The sequence below is a fragment of the Danio rerio genome, chromosome 9 (genome assembly GCF_049306965.1).
Source record: "Danio rerio strain Tuebingen ecotype United States chromosome 9, GRCz12tu, whole genome shotgun sequence".
Taxonomy (NCBI): Eukaryota; Metazoa; Chordata; class Actinopteri; order Cypriniformes; family Danionidae; genus Danio; species Danio rerio.
The window spans coordinates 40,336,944-40,358,964 of NC_133184.1; the positions used below are offsets into that span (position 1 = coordinate 40,336,944).

Below are 22,021 nucleotides of genomic sequence, written 5' to 3' on the forward strand. Positions count from 1 at the left end.
AAAAATAAACAGGAGCGCTAATAATTCAGGGGGGCTAATAGTTCTGACTTCAACTATATATATATATATATATATATATATATATATATATATATATATAGAGAGAGAGAGAGAGAGAGAGAGAGAGAGAGAGAGAGAGAGAAAAAAGTCACACAAGAAAATTTTTTTACACCCGTCACATCCATAATGAAGCTTTTCCTTCTTAAATGCAAAATTGTCAAATAAAATAAAATCAATCATGTTTGTTTTATAGAGAGCTGACTCTTATCCTTTCGATTAGCATTGTTTCTTTTGGGTTGTGCAGTTTAATTCACGGAATTTCTACAAAGTGTTGTATACTGTAAACTCACAGACTTTTTTTTTTGGTCACATCCATAATGCATGTTTTTTTTCCTTATTTAAAATAAAAAAACATGTTTACAGATTGATTTTTCTGATCCATTAACTCTGATTAGTTGTTTTGGAAAATATAAAGGGATGTTTCAATATAATGTTAACATACTTTCCATGTGAATTTATGTTTTGAGTTTTTACAGCAAATGTCACATCCATAACGCTGGAATTGCTCATATATGTATTAAGATCAAGGGTTTCAGTTAAGTTTAAACATGGTAACTAAGAATAAATTCTGCAACAGTTCATGTTAGCTAATGCATCGAATAATGTTGACAGAATATACCTTGTAAATTATTAACGCTACAAAATGCTTAAAATATACTTAAAAACAAGCAAACTCCACCAGCCACTTGAGTCTCGTTTGAGCGGGTCCGCTGCGATCCCAGAATGCATCACTGCGCAGCTGCAGATGGAATGTAGCTCGCTAGCCTCGTATGCTAGCCGCAGCACCACAGTAAAGTTTGACAAACACGTCATGAGCGGCTCGAACCCGCAGCCAGCGTCGCACTGACGACACATGCGGTACGTATACTTTTCATCCGCGGGGCACTGTGGGACAAACCGCCGTCAAAATGTCTGCAGTCCGACCTCTGTGCGCGCGATGAAATGGCAGCATATTAGAGATGGAGATCGGGCCGATTTGAAACTCTGCGTTAACATGTTAAAATCCGTCGAGGCTGTTATTAAAATACGTTAGTGTCGTTAAGCTTACGTCAAATGAAACGAGCAGCTAGATCTGTGACAGCGGCAACAGGCAGCTAGTGTTGTGAAGGAGTGTTGTTGTAAACACAGTCCGGTACTTTCAGTTCATTTTGTAGTTCGTAGACTTCTGTATTATTATCAAGTCTTGCATGAGTAAAGCTTACACTCAAATATGCGGTTATTTTGTGGGTCGCCATAAGTATAGATTAATGATTGACTTGTCATATTGTGTATTACCTGACAATTTCAAAGTCTGACCAAATTGAAGTGTTTGTTTAGTGTAGTTCTTTTTTCATCTAAACGATACCTAATATATAGTTTTTGCTTTATTAAGGTCAGATTTGGCTTAGCTACTCAATATGAAAACAAATGTCTTGTATATGTAGTCACTGTCTCATCTGGTTAGAGGCAAAGAGTTACCATATGCATGCCGTAATATGCTCCTATTGGCCTGTGGAATAAGCAAATAATTATGTGTAAAGATGTTTTACAATGTTCATTTGTATCCTGGCTTAATAATTCATCATGATCAGGCATGTTTAAAAAAAATGGATGCACAATATGAGGTCAATAACATTGGGAAATATAGCTGAAAAATCTTTATTTGGTTAAGCTACCCAAAAATAAATTTTAGCTGTTTATTTATTCACCTTTCAGCCATCGGAAATGTACTGTAGGTAGGGCCAGGCTGATAAACGTTATTATATTGAATCACGATACAACTTCTGCCAATAACAATCATAAGCTCTGGACTTTTTTTTTTTTTACTATAAATTGATCTAAGAGCCAATCACACAGCAGAAATGTGCAACAATAGGAATTTAAAAGTGTGTTGATATTGTACCGAATATGTACCAAGTTTTTACAGCCACCAAAACTTTATCGGCTGAAAGTGTTTCCTTTAAATGGACCCTTTATTTTTTGTGGCTTCAGTAATTGTTTGTGTACTCTTTTAAATATGGAAGCATTAACAACTAGTAGCGAAATATTAGGGCTGGGCGATTAATCGAAAAGCAATCGAAATCGACATTCAGAAACTATAATTCAGAACTCTAATTTTGCCAGGTCAATTTTTTCATATACTTTCCCTAGCGGCCCGTGTGTGGAGTCACCATGACCCCATTCTGTTAAGGTGAGCTGATTTATACTTATTATTATATTATTATACATAATTATTATAATATTATGATATTATGCTTCTGCCAAACGCATGCAATATGATCCAGCACAGCCTTTACATACACCCGCACCTCTCAAAAAAACTTTAACTACACTTCACAACTGTTACAACTATACATTACTGTACAAAACCTGTCACTATATGTAACTTGTAAACTATGATGGCAAAAACTTAAAATAGATGAAATAATCGTTCATTATTATTCAAATTAAAATGTTCAATTAATCGAGATTTAGATTTTAGGCCAAATCACCCAGCCGTACAAAATATTGTTATCGCTATAAAAGAACGATAAATAACGATATTGTTATCATTCCATATGGAAAATAATTACCAGGAGTCTGGATTTTAATAATGGATAGAATATATATATATGCGTTTGGTGGATTATTATATTCAATGGATATAAATAAGTGTTTTGAGGCCTGTCAGTGTGACTCTCAGTGTGAATGAGGGTTTTAAAAGCATTCAGGCTTAAGAAACTACCTTTTGTACCTTTGACAAACTAGCAAATAGCAATGATTAATTTTATTGAAATTGAATTGTTTATAAAAAGATTATACAATGTTATTATACATTTGATTATTTAATTACTGTATACCAGTTCAACTCCATAGAAAACAAAACACTTTATTAAACAAACACATCTAAAAATATATTTTAATTTGTATCTTTGTTTTTTTAATTTGTACCTGTAGATTGTTTATATTGTTTGCACTCCTATACAGAATCATTCCGATCAGTCAAAAATAGGCAATTGTTTTCAAGTAGTTTTTCAAGTCAAATTTTATTAATTTCGCAATTTATATCGCAGAATAAAAAAAAATATTGCAATGTTAGATTATTCCATTATCATGCAGCCCTAGTAGCCATTGACTTGCATTTTATAAATCATCAATGACCACGGTTTAAGATAAATCATCAGGTTTTACGGAGAACAAAATCACCTACAGAACAACTTGTAACAGCAAGTGAAGAGTTCAGATACAAAATCTCTAAATTGCATCTAAAATGTCCTCCTAAATTGAGCATTTCTCTCAGCGTCCTATATTTATGTTCAGTTATTTCACTTTAAAGACAATTAGAAGAACTACTTCATCACTATAAAAGTAAAATTACAGTCCTCACACAGGAGTTGTGGTAATTTGGTATTTTTGCATCTAAACTCTTCAAATGTACTTTTCTGATTGAGCTCTCTCTTCAAGCGTATGATATTGCTTTTTGTTTGATGGTTAGTGTTAAATCAAGCCATATTTATCCATGTAACGCTTTATACATCACATGTTGTATAAAAGCTGCTTCACAGTAATAAACAGGAAAATAACTGTCTATGATGCAAAGCTCATCAATTATGAAACAAGCGCAATTTCAGCTCTACAGAAGACAATAGTATCCTTGTTCAAGTTAATTCAATTCATTGTGTCCTCATCCAGCAGTGTTAGATTGATAATATTCTCTGAATATTAATTGTCTTATAAGCCCCGTTTAATCAGTTAGAAATTCTATATTACAAACCAATTTGTGTCAGCTCATTTGTAATGAGGCTTAAGGCACAAATCTGACATAAAATGGCAAGAACGCTTCTTTATTAAATTGCATTATGCTCCAGTGGCAATTCTGACAATGACTGTTCAAGACATTTCAAGTCAGATTAGGTTTTTTGTCATTTCTTCTCTTTTGCCTAGCAGGTGCTGAAAATTATTTTTTGCTTTATTTTGTGCATAAAAAGACAAGCTAGACCAGTATAGAGTGGAGGAACTATGACGTCACCTTGTAGGCAAATCGGCTGCTAGCATAAAACTTGTTCCCTTGATAAAATCTCTATAGGATTTTCCCATAGACTTTTTGAAAATTGCAAATAAAAAGCTCTGTTCAAACACAGTTCATTACACTTACACGTTTTGTCTAACTGGATAATCCTCACACGCAATAACTTTTATCACTTTTGGATCCTAAATGCAAATGCAAGAACTAAAAAGCTAACATTAGGCTATAAACGGACTACACTGACTTCAGGACGCTACCTACAACTTTTCAAGTTTATTTTTAGAAAAATGGTCCATGACAAAGATTTACTCTCTTAATTTAGTATATCATAATCCATGCTATATAAACAAATAATTAAAATACAGGTATTAAACATCCATCGTTGTTTTTACGGTCTCTGAAAGGGAAAGCCTTATCTACACACAGTATTAATGACCAATTAGAAAAATACTACAAACTGTTAAATACTTAACCAAACAGCAGGCAAATCCAAATGCCCGACACAAGCTGTAAATTTAAACAGGCTATGCTAGACAGATCAGCTCAATGATGTGTAATGTCTCCGACATCGCCTGTAGTCCCATTTAGCAACTTGATAGCAAACGTCTTTTTAAAGAAGCATAACTGATTTAAAAAATCAAGAGTGGGGTCGTTACTGATGTGTTTTATGTCGTAGAATAAATTGTGGAAGTATCATGAGTTTGTGGTAACGCGATCCCTTGTCCCAAAGTCAATGGGTTTTTGAATGGGAAGCTAAACTGCTCAGATGCTTACTCGCTTTTTTCAACCGAAATGTGAAGACAGGGTGGGACAGACTAGTCTCACCCCCTTTTAAAAAAACAGCCACTAGTGTTTCATTTTTATCACAGCTTTGCAGTGAGAGTGGTTGAGCTTAAGCGCTTTTTGCAATAGCAATTTTGCTGCATCCCAAATGGCACACTATACACTGCACTTATGCACTATGTACTTATGTGCTTACACACTCAACAGCGTAGTTTATGTAGGTAGTCATCCCAAATAGAACACTAACTTTTTTCAACTAAGCTGAAATTCAAACCGTTTCCCAGATGATGTTTAACAGTGGCCAAATTAGCGAAATAAATGACCAAACTATCATGAGAATAACCGCATTCACCATCAGGAGGTGCTTTAATCACTCTAATAGGAGAATTTTGCTTTCACAATCCAAAAGAAATAAATTAATCCAACATCAGTGCCCAAAAGCTCCGCCCCTTTATCAGTAGCTCCGACCTTCCTCTATTTGAGCAAAGCAGTTGAGTGTGTGAAGTGTTCAACATTCCACACTTATTTTTTAATAGTCGAATAAGTGCATCATCCGGGTATTTAAAGTGCACTTTATCTTTTCTGAGTTTTCAGTGTGAGTGCGCTACTTACAGTATTTATACTACAAAATGGCATAGAATAGTGCATAAGTATGCGGTTTGGGACGCACCTTATGTCTTAAGGGGGCGGGACATTTCAGATACTACCGAGCTGAGCATTTGATTGGTCAGATGATTTGATGAGAAACTGAAATATGAGGTTCTATTAAAAATGTTGATCCATTTAGGCAGAAGTGACCAACTGCAAGCTTTCTATCTTCCTAATGCGAATTATGTGACCGTTTTGAAGCATAGTATCTTTTAGATATCCTTAAGTCTAACATACTGATACTAACATCTAAAAAAAAAAAAATTATTTTGAATTCACAATGACTTAAGCAATTAAAGTCCCAATGGTGAATTTGGTTGTACATATTATTGGTACTGCTTATTCATTTGGTCATTTATTTGAATAATTTGGTGACCGTTCAACATCAACTGGGAAATGGTTTTAAGTTCTGGTTAGTAGAAAAACATTAGTGTTCTATTTGGGACACACTTCAGTGCATAAGTGTATAAGGGTATAGTGTACAGTAGTCAACATTTGAAGTGGTTTAAAACCTTGCATCAAAGTTGTCTTTAAACTACCGAACAGCACTCAATCTTGTCTTATGAACAATTTTGAAAAACGTTTTTGATCCACTTCAAATGTTGATTACAGTATAGTGTCATTTGGGACACAACTTGTATTTGTATTCATTAAAGCACAAGATGCTTTTTGGATTTTTTTCAAATCATGCTGGAGGACATGAATCCACCAGGTTGTGTTTAATTTATACTCAAATTTGTTGTTTCTCTCTGTCAGGTTGACGTTGGAAAGGTGCCGTGTTGACTGCTGATTGGAATCCCTATGTTGGTTCTGTAACTTCAGCACAACTGCTCAGCGTTCAGCGATGAACATTGATGACAAGCTGGAGGGCATGCTTTTGAAATATAGCCCTGTGGGGCTTCAACACCCTTCCAGAGGTTTGGGACCCTCGAGGGTGGATGGAAGAGGAAGAAGAGGCAGTTTGGATATGACTCTTGGGGAGCGCAGCTTGGCGAATCATCCACTTTTGGCAGAGGATGATGATGACGAGGATGAGGAGGAGGATGATGACGATGACCTGGCAGGTGAAGGCCTGACCTCACATGACCTGATATCTCAGGATGACCTGATGGTGCATGAGGAGACGGTCAAAAATGATGGACAGGATGAAGCAGCTTTCTCACATCGAATCTCCAATAAATTACACTATACACTCAGTATGCCGGTAAGTGTGCAGTTGATCAGTCACTTGTACTTGTGCAGCTTTGTCAGTCCACGTAAAAAAAGTAAATGTCGGGTAAAATAAGTGTGCATTTATTTTCAGTAAATAATTTATTGTAAACAAATTGAATTTTATTGTTAAACTTTACAAAATGTATTTAAGTTTTATTGTAGTATTTGTGGTGTTTTGGAGATACTCATGGTTCAAGATAGGGTTGGGTCGATAGATAATGCCATCGTCCGTCGCCGATAGAGACGTCACAATGCTGAGCCAACATTGTGATCCTCCGCCCCGCCCCTGTCGCAGCAGTAAGTTGTTGGCGAAAAATACACACTTTGGCCCCGTTTACACTAATAAGTCTTTATTTTAAAATGACATTTTAGAACGCAAATGATCCACGTCCACATTGTACTGTTGAAAATGCACATCACGTGACCACACACACAAACACAGTGGCTGTTTCTCAATTCCAAGAACACAGAGAACGGACTTGTGTTCTTGTGGAGACCGGTCTTGCCAGGTATCCTCAGAAGAACGAACTCAGGAGACCGCAAGGACAGAAAGCGGGTCCTTTGAGAATTGAGATGCTGCGTTCTTTCTGATGGTCACATGACTTTCACGTGTTTTAAGCGGTAAATTATTTAAACATTACAGCACTCATACAACGATTTATTGTTTTTCCCCTTTTCAAAATATATACTGTGCATAAAACATTATAAATCTATGTTGCACAATATAAATAAAACAGATTTTAATACGAATTTCAGCAAACAAACACCCTTAATGTGTTTATTCCTTTATTAAGATGTCCATGGTAATGTTTACTTTCACTGTTTCATTTAGGGAAACTCCTGAGGTAAATAAGTCATATCTCTGAACTTTAATAATAAATCTAAATAAAATGCTGCGCTTCCCACCTCCAGTCGCAATGACTTCTGGGACTTCCAGAGCGAGTTCGGTGCTCAAGTCTGCATCGTTGCGTCCTAGATATCAAGATCATAAGTTTCACGCGTCCTCCGTACTTGCGGTCTTAAAGGGTCACGAAACACCAAAACACATTTTTTGAGCTGTTGACAGTCGTATATGTGTCCCACACTGCTAAAAACACTATTAGGACACCTATATTTCACTAAAAAGTGTAAATTGGTTGTTTTTGCGTTATTTCAAGCAAATTCGTACTTCCGGTTTGAAACAAATTTTTGAAGCTGCGTCACGGTCATGACATAATAGCGTTGTATTCCAGCGTGCAGACTGGACGTCTGTACCAGAGTGTCTTATTACGTCTTACAGTGTGATGCATTAATGCATGAGTAAGGCTTGGTTCAAACCAATCAGCTCGCTCTATTGTGCAACTTCATTAATATTCATTAGTGTCACCGTGTTTACACGACAAAGACGCCACGTTGTGTTGGCAAAACAAGCGTGAAGTGTTGCTTTTATAGTTTGCTGCCGTTAAGTTTTGTTTTCATTTTCTCTCTGTGGGAGCTCAACTGGAGTCACGTGTGGATTAACAGTGTACGCGACGCTCGACAACAATAACTTACATGTCTAAGGAGGATTATTGTTTACCTGAGAGCTGTTCTCATCTGCAAACGCTGAGATCCAGATTCCCTTGTAGTATTCTCTTCATAAAGACGCGGCTCTAGTTGCTGGTGATTGTCCTGTCTCTACAGATTTGGTAAGTGAGCGACCAGTGCTCTTTGTTTATTCAGTTTGTTCGTATCGAACTAAGTTAACTATTGCACCGAGTGTAAACATGTTAGCACCACACTCATACTCACCTGCTGAGAGCATCTAAGTTTCCGGGAAATGCAGAGGGTTTTTTCTATCATTCGCCGTGCGGTATTAAACATTGCATGAAAAATACACGCTTAGAGCAGTTCCTCGAATCAAATATCTTGTTTGTCGCGAGAGGCATGAATGAATTCCCTGAATCAAAGAGCCAAACTGCAGTTAAAGTCCAACATTTAATAATTTGGCAAATAATTCGCCTACAAATGTCCATGTAGGTTAAACACCATTACTTTCTCCTGTGTGTGTATTTTGACTCTGAAACTCGCGCATGCCCAAATAGACACTACCACACCATCCCACTTTAGTTCCTCCGACACTCCCCCCTAAACAGAGCTGGACACGCCTACTTTTCTGACTTTTTCCAACGTAGAGGTGTGAAAACACCCTGCTGAAACGAGGGGGTTTCATGGCCCTTTAAGTATTGGAACTGAGCTTGGGCAGCTGATGATGACGTTGCACGAGAACACGAGGACGCAAGACCGCTGAAGAACGCATATTGAGAAACAGCCACTCTGTTGTGCTGCTGCATATACGCGAGTCTGACTGAGCTCCAGCAGTCAGCTAGCACGTCGGACAGTTTATCAAGGATGTATCGCTGGATCGCTTCTCACTATTGTTATTAAAAGTGATATTTAATTAATCTTGTCATTAACGTCTTTTAAACCTATCAGGTATTGTGTCACTGTCAATACACTGCTTCAAACTATCGGTTTCACGCCTGTACTTAGTCATTTTAGTAAAAACCTCAGATACTGTTGGCTTGTTCCTGTTGGTTGTGCACCTTTTTACCAACCAAGTTTGTCAACGCCTATTTAATGACACAGATCACTCTGCCTATTCATGCCAGAGTCCCGCGGAAACAGTTATTGACAGGTGGCAATTGGTGTGTAACTTATTTTTATTTATTTATGATTTGGTTATGGGTAAAACAAAGACCATTTGTTCAGGTAGTTGACCAAGAGGTCAGGTAGTTGAAACGGCAGGCTACAAATAATTAATTCATCGTTCATCGCGATGTTTCACATTAGACATCGCCCAACCCTAGTTCAAGAATGAGTACACCCTTTTATGCACATTAAGTGAGAAACGGATTAAAATCTTCATTTTAAAAAAAAAGTACTTATTTATGATGTATCCAAAATCCTCAAACCTTTAGTGCATAATTTAAAATATTGATTATCGTTGTTTCCCAGTGACAGGTTGCAGCTGGAAGGGCATCCACTTTTTAAAGCATATGCTGGATAAGTTGGCGGTTCATTCCGCTGTGGTGACCCCCTGATGAATAACGGGACTAAGCCGAACGAAAATGAATGACTGAATGATTTTTGTTGTTGTTTTTTTGTTTGTTAGGTAAATATAAAGCAGGAGATGAAAGTGCCAGACTCATTGATTCTAAATAAAAAGGAGAAGAAACCAGGGAGGGACCCATCTGACTGTCACAAAAAGAAGAAGAGAAAGCAGCGCTCGCCTGCAAAGGTTTAATATAATCCATTCAAGATTTCTCTATAAATGATCTCTGTCCTTCAATAGTGAAAGAACATTTGTGAAAAAGAAATTGAACAACTTGTGATGAGTTTGTTGAGTGGTCCCTTTGAGCTGATTGTGTGTACACTTAAAAATAACCCTACAAACTATAATGCAGTGTAAGATAAACTGACATTCATTATCAGTCATTTTATTGACCGCCCAGTATCATAACACTAAAGGAGCACATACATGAAATATGAAGTTGTTGTGAACTTTATTTTCTCCATCTTGTTAGATTCTCACTATAAACGAAGATGGCTCACTTGGACACCAGAACCCAAAATCTCATATCTGTGAGCACTGCAATGCAGCTTTTCGGACAAACTACCATTTGCAGAGACATGTCTTCATTCACACGGGTAAGTGATGTAGTATTCCTTACCCTAGTCCTGTGGGAGTAATAGTTATATAAAGAACAAAACTATGAAGTAAAATGTACTATTTGCAGGTGAAAAGCCTTTCCAGTGCAATCAATGCGACATGCGCTTTATTCAGAAGTACCTGCTTCAGAGACATGAGAAGATCCATACAGGTTAGCAAAACGTGTCATTTCTTTATACTTGTGTTCACTTACCTATATTTATAAAAGCAGTCTTGCAAAGTCCCCATTTTATATCAACTTTCAGGCTTACTCAATTTGCCTAAATAGTTTGTTATATCATTTATAAAATCCTGTCATTTAACTTTTGTAGGAGAAAAACCCTTTCGCTGTGATGAGTGTGGAATGAAATTTATACAGAAGTACCACATGGAGAGACATAAGAGGACACACAGTGGAGAAAAGCCTTATCAGTGTGACTATTGCCATCAGGTAATATTTTGACTGGCAATATTATGAAAATGTTTAGGGTTGGCTTTGTTTGTGATTTTGATGCTATGTTCACACCAGATGTGGCATGCACAAACAAATTGCACTATTAGCATGTAAATAGACACGTGAACATTTTGTTTACTCACTTCATTGCGCGCCAAGTTTGCTTTATTCGCATGTCAAATTTACTTCACAATAGACTTGAATTTGCATCATGTGCAGGACATCTGTCTGCTCGGTGACTTTAGCTTTGTTGCTAAATGGCTAACATGGATTTTATTGAAATAGTAGCTGTGCTTTATTTAGGCTGAAAAACAGCATAGATTTGTTCGGCGTCATGTCTGAGTCCACTAGATCTTTCAGAGGTGCACCCAGCTCTGTGAGTTCATCAACTCCTCAAGTTTGAGAACCTGGATGATGGAGGTTTCCAGCGGTGCTTCAGCCGAGCTCAGTTTGATGAACGGCAAGAGGATTTCCCCTCAGGACACCAACAACAGGCATTACATCATAATCATGCCCCTACAAGAGAAAACATTTGATTGGGTAATGTGGCACAAATGTTCGCTGAAGTTCAGTTTTTTCAACTCGAGTGTCAAACCTGAAAAACGCTTAACTCGCACCACTTCATTCGTGCAAATCGCGTTATTTGCGCCACCTCATTTGCGCGAAACGAGCCACAAGATGTGTTTTCACATCTTTGCATTGACTTAAAATGTAAATCATTTACGCATTCACCCTTCATTCACTAGTGGTGTGAACGCAGCATTACAATACCTGTACCAACTCAGGCGTTTAAGTGGCCCTGAGGTCTGTGTTTAGATATATATTATGGGTTTTGGTATGCAACTGTAATCGTATTTTCCCCCACAGTTCTTCTCCAGAACTGACAGAGTACTGAAGCACAGAAGAATGTGCCATGAGAATAAAGACAGGAAGGTGCAGAAAACAGCTGTCAAAGATAGTCCTCTTCGCACTCCAGAGAACTTGGGCTTCTCTTTTCCTGCTAAGGATTGCACCCTTCCCAAGAAGAAACGTCAGAAGACCTCTGATAAAAGTCGGGCCTCAATCACAAACCCTGCTGTTGATAAAGTGGTTGAAGCTGATATGGATGAAAAGACGGAAGATCGACTTGCCAAAAGTGAGTGTCTTCCTCTTTATGCTGTAGCCACCAAGGTGAAGGATGAATATGTTGTGACCGATTATTCTGTGGAGCTCCCTGATTCCCCACCTGGCAGCAGGCATCTTGCAGGAGAGGAATCCAACGATGAAATTATCAGTCCTCCAAAACTAGTCTTAAAGAAAATTGCTAGCAGAAGAGGTTTCAAACAGCAGGCTCTAGAGCAGTCCCAGAGTCTCTCTCCATTGTCCTCATTCGAAGAGAGCAAAGTAACAAGATACACATTTGAGATTGTGGATAACAAAGGTTTGTTGGATGTAGAGACCAATCCTGACATGGAGTCAGTTGAAGCCCTACAAGTAGGACAAGCGAAACCTACAGGGAGCAGCACAAACTATGACGACGCCATGCAGTTTGTCAAGAAAAGGCGATATCTTCAGGCAGCTACGGCGAACACTAGTCGAGACTATGCGCTCAACGTGAGCAGCATCGTATCACAGTCATCTGTCACTCAAGCATCTGTAGCGACTGTCATCGATGAGACCGTTCCTGCCACAATCCTCTCTGAGACTCAGACGCTAAACGTGGAAATAAAGTCCAGTAATGAGAAAAACGTGCTTCCAGATGAAGTCCTGCAGACGCTTCTTGATCACTACTCCAATAAGGCCAATGGGCAGGCAGAGATTTCCTTTAGTGTGGCAGACACTGAGGTCACATCCAGCATCTCCATCAACTCTTCTGATGAGAGTAGCCCCGCGGAAGCTTTGGTAACCAGTTCACAAGCACCTCCGACTGAGAAGGCCAGCCTTTTGCAGGAGTACTCCAAGTTTCTCCAGCAGGCACTGGAAAGGACCAGTCAGAACGACACCTACCTTAACAACCAGAGTCTTACTTTTGTAAATGACAGTGCCAGTCTCGCTGGTCAGCCTTTGTTCTCCACAGAGAAGCAGTTCACCTCCCCACCCCGGTTCAGACCGACCATGAACTCTCCATTAAGATCCACCTTGGAGAAACCTAACTTTAACCTTTTAGTAGATACCCAACACTCCTTCTCCTTTTCAGGTGATGAGACAAACCCTTCCTCAGTTTCACCAACCGAGGACTTCCTCGACCAAGTGACCTCTCCCAAAAAGACTGACCCTCAAAGCATCAGCCAGACATTTCAGATCACTACTTTCGATCAGAACTTTCGATCTCAATTCCCAAGCTCTCGATCTGGAATATCCCCACAGTTTAGCATTGCCAGTGGACAAGTTACCCTGAGAGGTCATGGAGGGGCGGACTTCCCAGAGTTCTCTCTGGTTAATGAAACAAGAACTCAACTAACTTCATCACCAGATGCTACAAGCAGCCAAACCTTTGGCTGAACAAAAGCTTTTAACGATTTGAAGCATTTAAAAGGCACTTTATAGTTCTGTCAGTGAAGGCAATGTGATCTCTGTGCAAATACTTATGATTTTCCAATTCAATCTCTAAACAATCACGCCTGTGTAAGAATCAAGGGAGCTGAGTCACGTGCACATTAAGTTTCATTATTCTAATGTAGAACATAGAATATTCTGTGTCATTGCATTATTTGTAGTGCATGGACACACTATGGCTCACCAACTTGGTTAGTCTTTGCGTTCCAGATATCAAGCATTCAGTTTACTACTTTATGTAGTAGTGTGAATTTATTGGGTTAAAGTATCTTTCCCAAGAGAAAATTTTAAAGTCCGTGTGAAATCAAAATTGACTATGTTTACTTTGCTATCTTAAATTGTTATAGTTAATCTGTGCAGGTTAATCCACTGAATGTTTTTTGTTTGTTTTGGTAATCTTTAGTCAAAGTCTGACCATTTGCTTCTACATTTGTAGTGGCGATCCTTCTCTGTTGACGTCAACTTGATCCATAGCAATATTCTTAACCACGGCCCCTTACTGGTAGGTTGCAATGAAGTACATTGCAAAAATGGAAGTACATCAACATACTGGAATAAAAGTCTCAGCCACTTCTGGTTCACATGGACTTTAAAAAATCAGATTTAGCCACTTGTTAGTGTTCAGTTCTCAACTGAGTGACCTAATAGAAACTGCCCTAACCTTTCATTACAATCCATTTCCTTTCTTTTGAATTAATTTCGTGACATGTTGTCTAGAGAGTTACTGAAAGTACCTTACTTTGATGCCCTAGACTTGAGTAAGGCACTTACTAGGTTGTTCCTCTTTGTTATCAATGATTAAATAGTGACATTTATCGCACCCTAGTTACTCTATATATCTTTTATGCATTTATTGACTTTCATATGTTCTTGCATTCACCGCTCCTTGAAAGAATCTCACAAAGCAGCAATTTTCAGCTATCATCATACTGTGTTTGTATGGACCTAGCCCATAATTTTATAAGACTATATAATCTTGAATTATTTTTGCACATTTTGTCCTAAGATTATTTGATCAAAATGATGGTTATAATCAGCAAAAGCTACATCTGTCAGAATCAGTACGTTACGGTTTGATTTCTTGTATGCCACATTTTGAGGATGTCGTTTTAATTGTTGTCCAAGGCAACAGACACAGCAGGTATGCACTTCATCGTTATCTTCATTATGCCTAACTTAGTTCCAAGACGATTAGGGCATTTATCACTTTATTTATTTATTTGGTCAAGCCTGTATTCTTGAGTTTCCTGATGCACTCAAGATTTGATAAAACAAAAAATGACCCATTATATAGCACTTTGAGCTCATTGGCAGTTTTTTGTTTTTTTAAAGCACTTTTCAGTTCCCTCCCTCCATCTGTAAAATGCACATCTCCATTAGTAAACTTTAATTAAAACTAATTTCAAGAGGATCACATGCTTATGATTGTCCACAGCTGGTCTTGCATTAGCTTACTAGTGATTTACCAATCAGATGATTCTTAACTCGCTATATATGACCAGAGTTTCTTATTTCAGTACCTTCATCTTGAAGAATCTCCTCCACACACCCCTACTCCCCCTCCTTTAGATGGGTGACATGCAGCGCAGTGATTAGCACTGTTGCCCCACAGCAAGTTAAAGTCCCTACTAAACCAGATGACATTTCTGTCTGGAGTTTGCTCGTTTTCCTTGGGTTCTCCTGTTACCTCCCAAAGTCCAAAAAACAGGCAACCTAAGTAAATTGAACAAACCAATTAGCATCATAGTCAAGCTCTTAGCAAGCTGTATATATCCCTTTAGCCATCCCTATATCTGTCATTAGCCAGAAATAAGTCGGGGAAGTTCATCATGATCTACCTGAGCCCAAACTCCCCTCACACCCTGCTTGCGGAAGGGAGCCCAGGGCTCGAGGGTCTTATAAGTTCAGGGCTCTCTCCCGGGACAGCATGCCAAATAAGCTTATCAAATAAGCTAAGTGTGAAATCTTGAAATCTGATATAATCAGTTTAGAGCAAAATCAGCAAAGGTGATTTAAGAATGTATGGTTGAGATCATATTCATATGCCTTTTCTTTGTCTCAAAACACCCCATTCATTAGCAAATGCTTTCAAAAATCAGATTGCTTATTGAATTATTGAATAAAAAAATGGTGTAATGTTTGCTAAAATTGTACTAAAATCTATACGTAAGCATAACATGTTTGTTGCACATCTTTCTATGTTAGCTTTTTAACTAATCATGTACATTAAACTTTATTTTTCCGATTACGGAAATTTACCTGCTTGCCTCTTAAATGTAACTTGATTAATCTTAGTTTGATGATTTATAATCATAGTATCATGCCAACCTGTACTCATTGAATTTCTTTAAAGCATTCTTATGTAAATCGTTGAATGGTTTAGTACACAGCAAAATCCTCAAATTTACTCAGTTTAGAAATTTGGTCCCTCTCTAAATTGAGTTGAAGTTACTCAAGTTAATGAGACCATGACAAGATTAGTTAGGGGATGGTTGAGCACTGATGATGAAAACCTGCTGATAAACACAGAAGAGAAACACAAAACTTTTACTGACTTCAGTCACAGCCGTAAGCTGAGGTCACACTAGAGTTTGTGCATGCAAAATTCTGTAGTATGGCGCTGCGAAAAGTGGTGGGATTAAACAAGAAGATTAGACATTTTAAAAGAGAGCGATTGGTCCATATTTCAAATTTCTGTACAGAAAGGTCATGTTTTGATCTTTGATTGGTCTCACGCAGTCAAGTGATGCAATTTCGCAGGTCAAAATTCACCAAGCCTGAACTTTCCAACGCAGCGAACTGCAAAACTTGTCGCACAAGCTTGCGTTTCAAGCCTGAGGCATTCGCATGCGTATGAATGGAAGTCTAGGAGGGAAAAGTCCAGTGTGACCGCAGCTTTAGATGAAATCAGATGAAATTTTTCCTCTTATTCTTGCTGTCCATCTTTACTTTGTATCACAATTTGTTTTTTAATTTTTGCAATAAGCAATTCCTCAGTTAAATGTGCAACCCCACTCCCCTAGACAAAAAGGGGTTGTAACAATACATTGAATCTCTTAAAATCTCAGCAGAGGATCATTAAGCAACTCCGCAAACAGCAGCTATACTTTTATTACTAACCTGTTTGCCCCTTATTTAAAGAGGGACCAAATACTCTCTGAACCTAGTAAATTTTGCTCAGAGGATTGGGTAAACAATTCACACACGTTCATTCTGCTTGTTTCGTGAGTCCATCAAGAGCAGTCCAGTGAGTATTTTTTTTTTTTTGTTCATGATCTGCATGATCTGGCTGTCAAAGACGTTTACCATGTTTTTGATTACAGTTATTTTTCTGTGTGCCTAAACATTCCTTTATTCCTTTGTTTATATACATGCTGTAAATAGGTTGTGTAATTTAAGTTGTGCACTTTTCTTGAGATGTAGTATTTAGAGAGAGTGCAACTTGATTTGAGAATATTTGCTGCCATTTCGATTTACTCATTCCTACAGTCCCTGATGACTCTCAGCACAACAGTTGTGACAGTCATGTTTGTGTTGTTGTTTGTAAAATGACAAATGTACTGTCCTCTCTATGAATTGCCTCTGAATGCAGTTTTAATTGGATTAAAAAAAGACATTGTAAGGAGTTATTTATCATTTCAATATCACGTGATTCCTGCATTAAAATATTTAATCAATAATTACTGCTACAGATGCACCTGAAATTTCTGAAAGTGAAATGGTGGTTTGAGGGAAGAGCTTAATGCCTTGTTTTTGCTTTATTTTCTGATAGTAAATTATGATTGTTTTCTTTTTAAATGTTTTGAGTAATCTTAAATTGGTGTTGGTCATATCTGTTATTGAATGCATTATGGTTGTCCTTAATCTCCCCCCCAAGTTTAACTTGAGTGGAAAGCTGAATGGTTTTATTTAGTAAGAGAGCTCTTCTAAATAGTTTTTAGACATTTCATTTTATTGGGGGAGTGCATGTCCTCTGACTGTCTTTGTACACTGGTTATATTTTTATATGTATCCATTTTATTGTAGCCGAGTTACTTCCATAGAATATACTTTAATGCAATACTTTGCCTAAGACATGGGGGAAAGTTCTGATTGGATGTTTTTGATTGCGTGCCTCTTCTTGTGTAATATTAAATTTCCAAAACATCAAGGTGTTGAGTGCTGTTTCCATGTTTGCTGATCTACATCACTCACCACAGGAATGGGTGGTTCCTAGTGGCTCTTAGTATGAGCACTACTGAGTGAATCTTAAACAAAAAAAAAAAAACATAATTTTTTATAACGGATTCAAGAAATACATTATAGTAGGGTTGTTTTTTTTATAATTGACGTTTTTTATGACCTTAACCTTAAGAATAACAAAATTCCAAATAATGAAATTTCAAATATGTAAGCAATGTCCAAAAATAAATGAAATATACAAATAATAATTTACTAAAACTTTTAAAAATAACTCATTTGACCTCGTACCACAAAAACAGTCATATAAGTGTCATTTTTTACATTTTGATTTATACAACATCTAAAATATATAATAAATCATATGTTTGTTTTGATGTTTGGTTCATTACAATCTTTGGCTGAGAAACAACTATGCAATATCTGGCACCCTGGGGTTAAAAAAAATCCTAAATATTGAGAAAATTGTCTTTAAAATTGGCCAAAGGATATGATTATCAATGCATATATTCATTCATTTTCTTTTCGGCTTAGTTCCTTTATTAATCTGGGGTCGCCACAGCAGAATGAACTGCCAACTTATCCAGCACATGTTTTAAGTAGCGAATGCCCTTCTAGCTGCAACCCAGTACTGGGAGACATCCATACACAACAAATTCGCACACATACACTTCGGACAATTTTAGCTTACCCAATTCACCTATAGCCCATGTCTTTGAACTTGTGGGGAAACCGGAGCACCCGGAGGAAACCCACATGAACATGGGTAGAACATGCAAACTCCTCACAGAAATGTCAGCTGACCCAGCCAAGGCACGAAACAGTGACCTTTCTGTGAGGCAACCCACTTCGCCACTGTGTTAGGTAAGCTAAATTGGCCACAGTGTATGTGTGTGAGTGTTTATGGATGTTTCCCAGTGATGGGTTGCTGCTGAAAGAAGGAAACAAACTTTCAAATGATAAATTTTTAAAATAATAATAGACAAACCGTTCCAGAGAACCGATTCGCTGAAAAACTTTTAAACACTTTCAAATTATGTATTAGTTTATACATGACCAAGGATTTTAATTCATATGAAGAGAATCTCTACTGTGACATTCCCCCCTGTAATCGTTTATTCGTACATAAATGAAGGGAAAAAGAAGCAGCGGCTGAAGAACAGTGAAAAACAAGAGAGCTACACTGACAGCACACACCTGAGGTGGCGCTGACAGAACAGATATTTGTTTAATGACGTTATTTGAACACGTTGCGTTTCCATTAATAACAGCAGTACAAAGACAGCTGGCGAGGCAGCTCAAATATAAAACTGAATACAACTCAGTTTTTAACTAATAAACGGCGTTGAATGATGGGGCAGTTTATTAAGTTACTTCAGCAGCAAAGATTTAGAACTTTGTAGGAAGCAGAAGAACGTAGCAGAAGGACTATTGCTTACGAACGTTTAGGTAAAAGAATAGACGAACCGTTCAAAAGAACCGATTCGCTGAAATGATTCGGATCACGCAATTCCTCAGGTGTGCACTGCTCGTGTCTCTCCCACATTCTCCACCTGCTCCTGCATCCGGGAGCACAGCGCAGGTATGTGTGCGTTTGTCTTTATGATTGCGCAATAATTTTACCGTTTATATCACAAATCAGCACTTTACATGTTTATGTAGTCTCGATGGTCGCTGCATTTCTTGTAGACTTGAGATTTGTAAACTACCTTTTTGTACTACTTTAGTAACTTACCCGTCTGTAGTTATACTCACGTGAACTTCCTAAGTTTGTTTGCCTTTCATTTTGAAGTAGTTTAATGTGGTTCAAATGCGGAATGTCTATGGGCTGTTGATTATTAATAGTTCCCAACGTGTAATTTATTAACAGATTTTGTGGACCACGCTACGTTCAACACCTTGATGTCAAAACGACAAAAATAATAAAAACACACGTCAAGAATGCAAATCAATTTGATGTCAGTTAACTAATTACTTGATGTCAAAACGACATCCAAAATTGGCATTCTTACAGAGCAGTCATGTAACCGATTTTTGACGTGTTTATGCCAATATTAGATGTCAATTTTACATGAAGTCAGTTTAAAAGTATTGTGGGGGTTTGCAATTGAACCTTTTAGGATAATACAAATGTTCTATTCTTTGCGTCGTTATTTTGGTGGTCGCATCTTTGCGTGGATGTCAAATATAAAGGTTTTAATCAAATCGATTTGTATCTTTGACGTGTTTTTGACGTCATATTTGATGTCGTTTTGACATAAAAATTAATATCTAAAATTAGCATAAGAAACACCTCAAAAATTATTACAGGGCAGTCATGAAACCGTGAAGTGTTTTCATGAAACCGTGAAGTGTTTTCACTGCAAATATTAGATGTCATGTCGTTTTTACATCAAGGCAGTTTAGCATTGTAGGAATCTGGTGTAAATTTGCAATTAAAGCTTTCAGATTAACTCAAAATTTAATTAGTTATTTTGGAGTCGTTATTTTGGTGGTCAAAATGCATCTTTGTGTGGATGTCAAATACACCTCAAGGTTTTGACATAGAGTCGATTTGCATTCTTGACGTATTTTGACGTCATACTTTTTAACATCAAGGCACCTGCTGGGGTGGACATTGCCTGCTTGGCAAAAATTATTAAAGCCAGCTTCTAGGGCTCTTTAAATTGCTGACAGAAAGTGTTTTCCTTCCTCAGATCCAGATACTGTAATCCTAATCAGTTTTTTAAAGTATTTGATGTAGAGAAACACGTCAGAAATTTTGTTACAGGGCAGTTGTAACCGCTTTTTGATGTGTTTTTGACACAAATACCAGATGTCAATTTGATCAGTTTTTACATCAAGGCAGTTTACAAACATCATAGGGAGACAAAATCTAGTGTAAATTTGCAATTGAAGCCTTCAGATTAATATCATTTTTATATTATTACTTTTTGTGTAATTCGTTCTTTTGGTGTCGTTATTTTGGCGGTCAATATGCATCATTGTGTGTATGTCAAATATACCTCAAGGTTTTGAAAACAAATCGATTTGCATTTTTGACGCGTTTTTTGATGTGTCGTCTCGACATAAAAATGATTTCTAAAATTAGCACAAGAAAAAAAATGTATTACAGGGCAGTCATGTAACTGACTTATTAGATGTCAATTCAATGTTGTTTTTACATTAAGGCAGTTTATAACCCTGCTGAAAAACAGCATACTGTATGCTGGTAAGGTATGTTTTGATGCTGGTCTTGCTGGTTTCAGTGCTGGTTTTGCTGGTCTCGATGCTGGTCTAAATGCTGGTCCTGACTAGACATGGGACGATAATCGGTTTTGAGGTTTACCGCGGTTTGAAAAAGTCAAGGTTTTAAAACACTTACTGCTATACCATTCCTACTGCATATGTAAGTTTTTGTTGCAGTTGTAGGGGGTATTTTTTGTTTTTTCCCAGACATTCATGATATCATGATACCGTGATATTGTTATCCAAGGTTATCCATAACGTCAGAATCTTACACCGGCCCATGCCCAGTCCTGACCAGTATTACGACCAGCATCAAAACATACATTACTAGCATTTGCTGTTTTTTCAGCAGGGTACAAACATCATAGGGATACAAAATATTAAAATATTAAAAAATATTAAATTTCCGGTTGAGGCTTCCTGCTTGCCAAATATTATTAAAACTGGCTTCTAGGGCTCTTCAAATTACTGACAGAAAATGCTTTCTTTCCTCAGATCCAGCTACTGTAACCTTACCCAGGAGAGAGAATGAGTCCTCAAGTGCAAGAGTTATTTCATGAAGACGCACAGGTAATGTTCAATCTGTAAGTTTTGCCATGCAATTAAAATGGTAATGTTTTAGATGCTATTGCAGATTGGGTGGGGGAACAGGCATTAATAGGGATTTATTTAGATTTGAGTGACACTGGTTTGTGTAGGGTTCCCAGATTAATGCTCAACCTTGGTGGAAGGTGCAGCTTTTTGTCTGGGAACCTGTGCTTTTCGGCACTTGGGATGGAGTCTTCACTACCTGCATGATCAACATCTTTGGAGTGGTGCTCTTCTTACGGACTGGCTGGCTTGTGGTAAGTTGTTTTATCATAGATTTCAGGATGATTGAGGTTAGAGCTGAACAATATATTGTTTGAGCATTGACATCAATATGTGTGTATCTGCAATACTAAAAATAAATATGATCAAATATTATTATTATAAAATTGTATACAATTATTATATATTTTAAATTGTTAGTTTACGTTTACTTGTTCAATTTCCATATTCAAATATTTTCTGACTCCCAAGAAAACCACATAGCACTGTTTATTTAACCTTTATTTTCGCTCCATCATATTTATATATGCTGGTAATTTATTATATTTTATGCAGATATCACTGCGTAGAAAAAGAGTTGATCACTCCAGTCGATCTAAATGAACAGCTTCTGTGGAAGCTGTATTCATATAGCAATGTATATAACAGCAAAACATAGCAAAACAAAACAAAATAT

At 37.4% G+C, this 22,021-nt stretch overlaps 2 protein-coding genes across 8 annotated transcripts in view; both read left to right on the forward strand.

Moving 5' to 3' along the window:
- Window positions 1-780: 780 nt before the first annotated feature.
- znf148 (zinc finger protein 148) lies at window positions 781-17,497 on the forward strand. Of its 3 annotated transcripts, none has more exons than NM_001080180.2 (7): window positions 781-918; window positions 6,233-6,680; window positions 9,822-9,947; window positions 10,234-10,357; window positions 10,447-10,530; window positions 10,691-10,809; window positions 11,680-17,497. In NM_001080180.2, exons 2-7 carry the CDS (start codon window positions 6,321-6,323, stop codon window positions 13,291-13,293), a joined length of 2,427 nt encoding a protein of 808 aa, NP_001073649.2. In that variant the 5' UTR covers window positions 781-918; window positions 6,233-6,320; the 3' UTR covers window positions 13,294-17,497. The 3 variants fall into 3 exon arrangements, with proteins under 3 accessions (NP_001073649.2, XP_068079501.1, XP_073768100.1); XM_068223400.2 differs by having other exon boundaries at window positions 786-2,230; XM_073911999.1 differs by lacking the exon at window positions 781-918 and adding an exon at window positions 2,191-2,230 and having other exon boundaries at window positions 6,233-8,125; window positions 8,942-9,947.
- Window positions 17,498-19,025: 1,528 nt separating this feature from the next.
- The window catches only part of slc12a8 (solute carrier family 12 member 8), a 39,487-nt gene continuing 36,491 nt past the window's right edge, over window positions 19,026-22,021 (forward strand). The window contains exons 1-3 of one of the 5 annotated variants that reach the window (XM_073911399.1): window positions 19,026-19,108; window positions 21,250-21,338; window positions 21,486-21,599. In XM_073911399.1, the coding sequence (XP_073767500.1) occupies window positions 21,549-21,599 (51 nt within the window). In that variant the 5' untranslated portion in view covers window positions 19,026-19,108; window positions 21,250-21,338; window positions 21,486-21,548. Of the gene's footprint in view, window positions 19,109-21,249; window positions 21,339-21,452; window positions 21,600-22,021 lie in introns of those variants that run through there. The other 4 variants (XM_005167802.6, XM_073911397.1, XM_073911398.1 and 1 more) reach the window with 4 other exon arrangements.

Coding starts and splice junctions, on each gene's coding strand:
- znf148 (NM_001080180.2), top strand. CDS start 6,321: ATGAACATTGATGACAAGCTGGAGGGCATGCTTTTGAAATATAGCCCT. Junction 6,681..9,821: donor ACTATACACTCAGTATGCCG/GTAAGTGTGCAG, acceptor TTTGTTTGTTAG/GTAAATATAAAGCAGGAGAT. Junction 10,358..10,446: donor ACATGTCTTCATTCACACGG/GTAAGTGATGTA, acceptor TACTATTTGCAG/GTGAAAAGCCTTTCCAGTGC.